The sequence below is a fragment of the Carassius auratus genome, unplaced genomic scaffold, assembly GCF_003368295.1.
Source record: "Carassius auratus strain Wakin unplaced genomic scaffold, ASM336829v1 scaf_tig00216558, whole genome shotgun sequence".
NCBI classification, from domain to species: Eukaryota; Metazoa; Chordata; class Actinopteri; order Cypriniformes; family Cyprinidae; genus Carassius; species Carassius auratus.
In genome coordinates this window covers 548,285-559,071 of record NW_020528631.1, presented here as the reverse complement: position 1 = coordinate 559,071, position 10,787 = coordinate 548,285, and the positions used below count along the sequence as shown (strand labels likewise).

Here is a 10,787-nt window from a genome sequence, read left to right as displayed (position 1 = left end):
TAATACAGAAGTCTGTACTGAGAAAGACTCGAAATGAACAAAAGGCTTAGCCTGTTGAGATGGTCGAGTTGTACGAACACCTTTATTCAAAGTAATAAATTATAAACAAATGTACAAACAGTTTGATGCCCCTCCTCCCTGTCTTCATTTTTCATTACGAGAGGCAGTAAAACATGCACATGGAAAACACAAAGAAAATAGTTTCGATAAATACATTAAAGTATAATTGAAGAAAAGGGGGAAAAAATGCTATTGCCTATAATCTAAACGTTAACTTTCCAACCGTAATCTTCGTCAAACCCAGATATACGTGATTCATTGTGAAAATGTGACGTACAGTGCATGTATATTGTTTGCTACCCCTGGGAAGAACTATATTTTCTTATATAACCCAGATTTATTTATGCAATTGTGTGAATGAAAGCTGTGTATTGGTGTATTGCCATCAGATTAAGAGGGCCCTGTTTCACTGACGATCTTCTTAACTGCTTGTGCTTACCATCATGTGCACTACCTAGCATAGCTGCAGTAGAATCTTCATCTTCCGAAATTAATATAAAAGAGCCTTTTGTTACAGTGACTCCTCCACAAGAACTAAAGACCAGCCAGAAGCAGCGAAAGATTTGTTTTTTTGACCAGGAACATAAAGAGAAAGACTATAAATCACAAATAATTACATTCTCCACATTATAGAGAGGTTGACATACAATACTGTGTGATACATTCTCAGTTAAGCTGTAAAATCCTTTGGATCAAACCAATACCTTTATAACAAAACCTTTCAAATTCCTTTTTCTACAAAAGACAAAATAGATTTTTCTTATTCACGCTTGCCCATTTTTCACTTTCCTTTTCTCCACTTTCTGCTCTTGCACTCAAGCAGTTGCACTGTCTAGTTGAACTCTGTGGAGTCCCTGCAGATGCCCTGGACGATGGGCTGCTGGAACTGCGCCAGGCCGGTGAACTCACGAGTGAAAAACACATGGCTTTCCTTGGGCTCGGACGCCATTGCCTTTAGGTCTTCCATCGGAGCCCAAGCTACGCCCACTGCATACACAGTGATTCCTGTTAAGATACAAGAAGAACATGGTCAAGATGAATACTGTTTAGAGCTCTTAAATGTTCTAGATCAATCGTTTTGAACCTTTACAGACACAGGACTACACCCTTACCACCTCAGGGACCTTCACTATAAAAATCAGGCTAGATTTTGTTGGTAACTCTTAATTATAACTTCTCAACTGACCCCCTACACCTTCAAGGACCTGCAAACCCTTGGTTGAAATCCTAGGTTCTAGATGGAAAGTCAGTGTAAAAAGCGTACCCTCCCTCTGGGCGGCCATAGCCGGCACTCTCACATCATCATAAGACTGTCCATCAGTGATGATGATGAGGAAATTCTTGTTGGAGCCTGTGTGGGGTTTAAAGAGACTCCGCAATGCAAAGTTGATGGCGTCTCCCGTGGCCGTTCCTCCGCTCATGTACGGGATGTTCTCCAGGGCCCTCAGAGCATTATCTTTTGTGGTGTGGTCATTGAAGTTGAACTCCATCCTTTGGTCGTAGGTGAACTGAATGGCACCGATGCGAGATCCAATGTCAGAGATGTCGAAGCTGCGTGCGATTGAAAGAAGAAGGTCCAGCACGAGCCGAAAGTTCCCATCACCTACGCTGCTGGAGCCGTCAATCAGAAAGCCCAGGTTCACCGAGTTATAGCAAGTCTTGCTGCAGAGCAACTGATCAATGGAGCAAAGTTTATGAGCTAGTGGCTTCACAAACTTGCTGGTGCCGAACCAGCTGGGCATGGTGAATGTGAAGAACTCGTTGTCCTTGCACACTGCCTGTAAGATATGTCGGTATAAATGGATTTCAACAAACTCATATAGTACCACTGAAGACTTGTGTTTTTCCCACCATGAATTCATACGTGAAATATCATACCTTTCTCATGAAGTCATGCTCCCTCACCAGGCTCATCTCCTCAGGGGTAGGTTTGGCGACAGTCACAAAGAAGATGTTAATACCAGACTCTCGGGCTAAAATTGCTGCCTCCTCCACATTATCAGAAGGCCACCCATCGACGAACACCACAAGGATCCGAGGGTAACCTCTCCGAACACCAAAATCCGGATTGAAGAAGTTCCTTACAGTGTGTAGTATGGCCCTACCTGTGCAAAAGACAATAACTCAGGACTGCCAAGTTCTGCTCATTTAGGCCAAAGCATTTGTGTCACATATCTTTTATTATACAAAAACATATTGATATACAATGGAAGTTTGTTTTAAGCTTTTTAAAGCACAAATGTGAAATGTTTTGCATGCTACATTGTTATATGACTAGATAGCAACAAGTGACACTCTTTTTGAGTCACTGATTCATTTATTAAACCAGTTCTCCAAAACTTGATTCCTTCAGGGGCAAAACAAATGACTGCCTCTGAGTAACAGAATCATTAACTCAACCTATTTGTTTAAAACAATGACAAAACAGCTCTTTCATTCAGGAATGTAGTTTATGACCAAGTTAATTGAATCATACATTCAACTAATTAGTTCAAAACACCGATGTGTGTTTTTTAGAGATGCACAAATGCTGTGCCTTTGTTTGGAACTATTTTAATTCCCAGAAATAGACAAAGTCACTGGTAACACTGTAAACAGGTTTTTCCTTTCATGTTGACTAAATGTTTCAAGAGATAGTTCACCCCATAATTCAATTCTGTCATCGTTTACTCACACTCAAGTTGTTCCAAACCTGTATGAATTTCGTTCTTCGGTTAAACAAAAAATAAGACATTTTGAAGAATCTTGGTAAGCAAATATTAGCTGGTCCCCATTGACTTCCACAGCATGGAAAAAATCGAAGGGAAAACATTTTGTCAGAAGAAAGAAATTCAACTTCAATATTTGATATTTGGATGAACTCTCTTTCAAGTCTAGTAGTTCTACTTTCAAACTGTGTATTTTAACGTATTCCAGGGACCTATTGACTTCCACTGTACAGTAAATGGTAATTGTTTTAAAATGTATTTATTACTTAAAAGAAATAGCATGATTTAATTGAGGTTCTCTAGATTCATTTCATCCAATCATTCATTTGAAATGTGAATGGAAGTTGAGGTTATAAACCTGTGTTGGTATTGCCCCCGATGTATGGGATCTCTTTGATGGCAAATGTCAGATCTTTGGCTGTTGTATAGTTTGACAAGTAGAATTCAGTTCGAGGTGTCTCACTGGAAAGACAAAGATGAAGTTATACCCGCTGACAAAGATAGAAATAAAATGCTTAACAACTTGGATTTGCACAGATCACCTGGTTTGCACCACTCCTACTTGAGGACCTGGTGTTCCCACCTTCAGCATGGCTACAAGCTTACTGACAAAGCTCTTCTGCAGGTTGAAGCGCCGCTGTCCAATATTGTAGCTGCTATCCAGCAGCAAAGCCATATCGACTGGGCAATCTGGAACATCATTTACACAGCTCTTTCATGGCACAATCATATTTGGTGTGACTAACAATTTAAATTAGATTAGAAAACCAAGTCATACAGACCCCTGATTATTGTTATTGGAGGAAGAGGCTTCTTCGCTGTCTTCTTGACTGGTTTCTTGGCTGCAAGGGAGAAGTATGGACACTCAGTGTTGACTTCATATGCCAGTCATTTTCAGTTTTCTGAATGCTTGTTACCTGCTCCAGATGCAACAGTGGCAGAACGGCTGGTTTGGCTGGACACTTCTAAAGGCAAGCTAATTGTTCCTGAGAAAAAAGACAAAAATGTAACCTGACAAATCTTTATCGCTAAACAATTTTAATTCACTTTTATATTCCATTTCGTTTTATACGCTATATCATTGATATGCTAGACCAACTAACCTATGTCAGCAATGTACAGAATTATGATATTCTGATTATACTTATTCCAATATGATTGTTATAATTCAATATTATATTGAATTATATAACATTGTATAATTTAATTACATCATTAACATATCACATTGTAAATGATAAAATGATATTTTTATTGTTGACAGTGTGCAGAGCGAGTGAGTAAACAAACATCTGTAAACAAATCTACAAACCCTAGCTTTTGTAATAACACAAAACAGAATTGTCTCCACTCACTGGCCACAGTGAAAGATGAGCTCCATTGGGACAGGGACTGAGACTGGATGCCATGAGCGTAAGAGCTGAGGTAGTTTGTCCTCCCTTGCAGTCCGTGAACCTCCACAGGTCCACCAGAGAGACTTAAGATTCCTCTGGAAGACAGACAAAAACTTTCCTGGCTTTTGGAATTGTGGAACTAACTTGATCATCATTTCTGTGATTGTACCTGTGTATTGCTGCTCCACATATGCTGGAAACAGAGGCATACACTCCTGAACCAAACACTGACAGACTCCAGAGAGTGCAGTTTGCTGGGCAGAGCACCATCTTCCGTGTGTCTGGAAGATCCACCGCTCGAGTCCCACAGCTAATTGGTGTTGGAACTAAGAAATGTACAACAGATATTACCCATAAAATGATGATGCATCTGTCAGATAAAATAAATATGTTAAAAAAGAATTTACAATTATTTCCCCCAAAAGTTCTCTTAGTAACTAATTAAATAATGTTACATAAAAAAATTAAGTGGCCCTAACCTTATAAAAATATATGGGGGAAAAAGGAGCTAAATATTTTCTGTAATGTAACTGAATTAATTATATTTAATATGAAAAGAGTTGGGGGGGGGGGGGGTAAATAATGGAATCCACTGACCATTTAAATCAGATCCAAAAGTGCAACAGGTCAAAGACAGAATACCTGTGTAAACAAAAACAATAAATAAAGACATCTTTCCATCATGACATTAATTCAGAATAATACACAAGAAATGTTCAGTAACAATCTCTTTGAAGAAATGAACTGCCTACCTAATACATGAAGTACAGCAAACCACATCGACATGGCTAATGAAGATATCTGTAGAGACCAAAGAACATCATACCAGGCAACAATGAATAAACCCCATTTTTCAATCATTTTTATAAAGCTTTTTGTTTTTTCTGAAAAAAAAAAAAATCTAAATCTTCTAAGGCTTAAAAATTCATCTTCATTTTTTCTTTTATCTGGGTGTTGTAATATTTATTTTGCGCACAGAGGTGAAATCAGATAGGATACAGGAAAATTGTAATCTCCCCAGACACATCCATCACAAACAGCTCCTTTGGAACTGCATACTTCAGTTAATCCGCTCATGAATGAGAGAGAGAGAGAAAGAAAAAAAGATGCATATCTGGATATACAAAATTAACTTTATTAAAATGCACCAAACAGCCAAAAATCATTAACCCATGAAGATTAAATCCAACTTACAGATATTGTGTAGGATGACGTTTCCTCAGCCTTAAAAGCTTTATAGAAAGATAAAAATCAAGTAATTCCGTTATGGATGATATTCCAGAGGTCTCTAAATATTGAGGAAAGAGCTAGTCCTTTAAATAATGTCCCCGAAAACCCCAATGATTCTCTGCTGACATCACAAGAGGCGGGCCTTACACCCAAAACCACCTGAAAAGGACATGGTTTTAAATTCTCCTGCTTTTCAGACGTTTAGAAACAGTTTGTACCATATAATATCTATATGCTTTAACTTGTGTAGTTTAGTGGTGAGTAAAGAGGGCTACATTGAAACAACAAATAAACGCAGTGCACAAGTGATGACTAGGTCCTGACTGGGGTTGAAAATAATCTAAACACAGAATCTCATTCAAAATGGTCTAAATGGACCTCAAAGCCATTTGACAAGACCTGACTCAACAGAATAGAGTCTTGGCAGGCAGTCATTTAGTCATTAGCGTCAAGCAGACCTTTTATCCTGAATGATTTTCAAAAAACTTATAGACTTCTGCATCAAAACACCTCTTGGACAAGGCTTATGCTGCAAAAACTGTAAATCCTCCATGAAGTGTATTTATGTATCTTCAGTATACAGAGAGTGCTTAGCATGTGAAAAGACAACAGGTCCCTGTCTTCTAACTTAACTTTTATGTAATCATCCGAAATAAGATGAACTTTGGATCATTTCCAGGTTTAATCCTGGCAGCAAACAGAAATATGATAGGTCCGTGTTTCGTTGGCATTGTGCTGTGGATGTTTGTAAGGGTACGTGGTGTGCTAACAAATTAAAAACCTCTCATGGAATGACACTCAATCCATCTGTTATGAGCCTCTTTGAACAACTCTCCCAGTGTCTCAATTAATGAATATTTCACAGAACACAAAGTCTATGTCGTCTAAAGTGATCTTTCACCAAAAAATTCTTGTGAAGGTCATGGTGGGAACATCAAGCCTTTCAACCAGCATTTAAGAAGCTAAAACTGGAACAAGAAAAGGTGAACTGGTACTTTAGATTGTGGATAGAAGTGAACAAAGGCACAATCAGGCGGTCGTTAATAAGGTATTAATAAGTAATGCAGCATAATATGTGTATATTAATGCAACATACAGACAATTAGTATTTACATGATATTAAATATTCTCATAAGTATTCTACAGTATATTCAAACAATACCGTTCAAAAATCTTTTAGTCAGGAAGGACACATTTATTTGATCAAAAGTTAATTGATTTTAAAGTTAATGTTACAAAAGATTTCTAATGCTGTTCTTTTGAACTTTCTATAAAGAATCCTAAAAAAAGCTGTTTTTAACATTGATAATAATAAGATTAATCATTATTATTATTATTATTATTTTATTTTTTAAGCTCCAAATTAGTATATTATATTATAATGATTTCTGAAGGATCATGTGATACTGAAGAAATAGTTGCTGAAAATTCAGCTTAGGAATCACAAAATTCACATTTATTAAAGCAGTGAACTGTTATTTTAAATTGCAATTATATTTCACAAAATTACTCTTTATACTATATCTGACAAGTATAAGATACTTAAAAAAATACTCTTGAGTGTTAGAGTGTATATGAACTACTCACCATTATATTTACTGACGACGTTCAAATGAAAGTGCTATAAAAATAAATAAATAATAATAATAATAAAAAAAAACACTCAAGAGGGAAACCGGATGTGCCCTTAAGTAATGAAATAGGTTTTGTTAGATTAAGCAGGTGATGGTTTCCTGTGATTTGGTATTACACAGAGTTTGTTCTCATTGGGGCAACTGATGTTCATATGGAAAAGTTGGCTTGACTGCTCTGGCTTTGTGCAGTCACATGAAAAATAGCTGAAAAAAGGCAAAGTGACACACAAGTTTCTTCCCAGGCAAGTCACGTTTCACACCATGTGAGACTTCATGGGAGATCCACAGCTTTCGTCCAAGAATGCAAAGACTACCACTTCACTTCTTATAAATAGTATTAACCGTCTAATACTTCGATGGATGTCTCATTTAGGCGACTGTCTTCACCTACAAAAATATTAGCCTTGGCTAATTCTGCATAGACTTGAGCCCAGATTTGTCTACTGAAAAGAGAAATTTATTTTCCCAAAATAAAAAAAATATAAAATAATGTAATTTCCTATGTTGGAAACATTAACCAGAAAATACAATATTTCATGATTAACATAAGAGAGTGTATATATTAGGTTTCTATTTTTTAAAGGAATATTCTTTTTATGCCATGGTCCACATTGTGAATACAGCACTGCAAAAGCGATAGGTCTTCAAATGTGGAGGATGAAGATCTGCAGCAGTAAAAAAAAAAAAAAAAAAAAAAAAAAAAAAAAAAGTACAAGTACAATGAGTTTTGTTAAGGTCATTTTCAGCCATTTAATTTGGGTGAGTCTTGTTTTCGTCCACACCTGCAGTCTCACTCAGCTTTGCAGGGTCATTTAGAAAGACCTCATGATACTTTATGCACTTGTCATCCTCCATTAGAGCTAATGGACTTCTACAGTTCAACTTAATGTGCTGTACATTCTAGATAGCTCGACTGTGAGTGGCAGAAGATTTAGCAATATGTTTACACTACCTTTTTAAAGTTGTTGTTTTTATAAAAGAAATTACAACTTTTTTCAGAATGTATTAAATTCACAAAAAAAAAAACAAAAAAAAAACGGTAAAGACTTTTACATTATTGCAAAAGTACTTTTTAATCATTCATCAAAGAATTTATCAAAACAGCACAACTGTTTTCAATATTGATAACAATAAGAAATGTTTTTGAGCACCAAAATCAGCAAATTAGAATGATTCTAAAGGATAACTGGACACTTTTACTGTATTTCTTAATGCAGGGGTGAGCATAAAAAGTTTTTATTATTATTATTTTTTAATCTTACCCACTGCAAATCTCTTAGCAGATGCACGACTTTTTCTAAGGACTTTCCTCTCATAAATCATAAAATTATACAGCATCACACCGATTAATATTTTCCAGAATTTATTATTTTTCAAACGGCATAGTCTTGCACCAAAATAAGCATATGGGGTGTGTGCCAAAAACCTCCTTGCATAACAGACCTACTTTAATCCCCAGGACCGCTAACGCTAATGTGAGAGAACGTTCATCACAACGTCATGCACAGCGAGATCTTCTTATTTTGTGTCCACTGTGGGTGACTTATTCTTTTGAATGTCATTTGAAAAGGCGACATGCTTGAGTAGAGTTTGTTTGAGTGCTCTGAATAGGGCTGGAGGAGGACATTTCCCACAACTGTAATAGTCATTTCTTTGAGAAAAGTCCCTGCTCATCTTACCACTTGCTCCATCCCTCTGGTGCAGAGTTTCCTATGTAAACTTCACACAAAACACTTTTATCTACTTATTTCCTGTATCAGAAAATAAAATAAAAAAAGATTAAAGCATGTTATAATTCCCTGTTTAACACTTTACCTGATAATTATTAACTGATCATTTGTGTACTATTTTTCTATTCTATGCCAGGTTATAATTTTATGCTGTGACCTATGCGGTCAGATTTGTTTGTTATGAATCTGTTTGTTCTGAAACTACTGACCTTGAATTATGACGCTGCTCTGTTTGGACAAACCTTCACTGTTCTTCTGAATATGAGCACGTCTGCTGCTTTTGAATTATGTGCCTGGATAATATAAATAAAGCACCATTACCTGACTGTTCTGCGCTTGAGTAATTTGTATTCAGTCCAGACAAGTCTGCACATCTTGTGTGTGTTAACATACTTGGCAGTAAGGCACTTTCTGCCTTCTGACATTACGTACTGGTCAAACAGGGACGCGGCTGAGGATGGTTGTGGAGAGACGGGACATTCTTACTGAACAGTCTTGCTCTGGTTCCTCCAGCCCAGAGGTTCAGGAACAGTCAAACAATCCAGAGTCCTAATTCCAAGAACAGACAAGACCAGTAACTAGTTCCAGAACAAACAGGTTAATAACAAACAAATTGGACCTCTTACATGTAGGTCACAAAAAAAATTCTAGGCTGGCATAGAACAGAGAAATAGTACAGACCACGATTCCTGCGGGTGCTTTGCTGATTACAGCAAGTTTATATTCTCAGCACTGATTATAGCCCTGTTTAGATTGGAGGATGGGAGAATGAAGTTGGAAATAAATGAGAAGCAGACACCAGGGTAAATATATATATATAGCTTTATAAATGTAATATTATTTTATTTCAAAGATACTAAAAAGCAAAAGGGCCTTTCATGAGATCCTTTCTCCTTCCCCAGATGTTCCTCCTGAATTTTTGCTGCCACAAAAGATGATTTTTTTTACAAATGGATTTTGTTATAAAATTCTGAAGTTGATATTAGGAAAGCTGTAGGGAGGTCAGTTCCATTGTTTTTGCAGTCTGTATTTGATTTTCTCCTGTTTTTGGTTAGCAAGAGAGTTGTTTACTTTCTCATTCCTCAAAAGTTACCTGCTTTCCCTCTTAAGTAGATTCCCTCATTTTATTTTGACCTTTCCAGAAGTATTTAGTTCCTTCCTTTATATTAGCATTCTTTTTTAAAAATTCAGGATTGTGTTTGATGTACAGGGACGGGAGAAGAATCTTCAACAACCCTAAATTGGGGAGGATGTAATACAGATGTGCCATTAAATGTGTCAACACTTTACAAGCCTCAGAGACAGAGATCAAGTGACATACTATAAAAAACTTTAACCTCGAATTTGATGATTAACTGGACCGACTGGACTGGACTTGTGGCTGGAGTTGACTATGCGGATAGTGGACACATATGTAAAAACTATAACAAACAGTGGCACAAAGAAGTTAAAGAAGAAAATACTGATGAAGCAGAGCTTGACTGGAACGCAGTACTGCGCTTGTGTCCAGTCGATTTCGCACGTGCCATACATACCCATGAGCTGCATAAGAAATACTATTCAGTTATCTCCATTTCAACTCATTTTTAATTTCTAAAGATGGTAAACATCCTTGTTTTCAGTCCTACCTCTGTAACTACTCCAGCCCAGAACAGAGAGCACAGCCAGACAGCAGCTATGACCAAGCAGAGATTACGCTTGTTGACGTGATGAGCTGAAGGACATGGCAGAAACACCCACATCAGCACAGTCCTCATAGCATAATCACGCTGATTTATCTAGTATTTGTGCAGCCAAGGCTAAAGAGCTTCTTAAAAAAAAGAAGGGGCAAAAATAACATGGTTCTAGATTTATCAAAAACTCAACTTCAGAGGATTTCAGGTCTTGAATTTTGTTTGGGTCAGATCACTGCGTCCTACTGTAAATCATACTCTGTTTCAAACTTTTTAATGCCAATGACTCCCAAATTGGATTATCACCTTGTGGGAGCTCCCTTGTCCTAAAATATAAAGGCAGCTATAAATTGAATGC

The 10,787-nt window shown here is 36.9% G+C and overlaps 1 protein-coding gene across 2 annotated transcripts; it reads right to left on the bottom strand.

Moving 5' to 3' along the window:
- Positions 1-63: 63 nt before the first annotated feature.
- On the bottom strand, positions 64-5,444 carry LOC113098436 (cochlin-like). 2 transcript variants are annotated; one of them, XM_026263506.1, is made up of 12 exons: positions 5,357-5,444; positions 4,915-4,963; positions 4,760-4,804; positions 4,332-4,488; positions 4,124-4,257; positions 3,686-3,754; positions 3,551-3,610; positions 3,311-3,458; positions 3,127-3,230; positions 1,939-2,165; positions 1,325-1,838; positions 64-1,065 (listed from the first exon to the last, which is right to left on the bottom strand). In XM_026263506.1, exons 2-12 carry the CDS (start codon positions 4,946-4,948, stop codon positions 893-895), a joined length of 1,665 nt encoding a protein of 554 aa, XP_026119291.1. In that variant the 5' UTR covers positions 4,949-4,963; positions 5,357-5,444; the 3' UTR covers positions 64-892. The 2 variants fall into 2 exon arrangements, with proteins under 2 accessions (XP_026119291.1, XP_026119290.1); XM_026263505.1 differs by lacking the exon at positions 5,357-5,444 and having other exon boundaries at positions 4,915-5,065.
- Between the last annotated feature and the right edge of the window lie 5,343 nt (positions 5,445-10,787).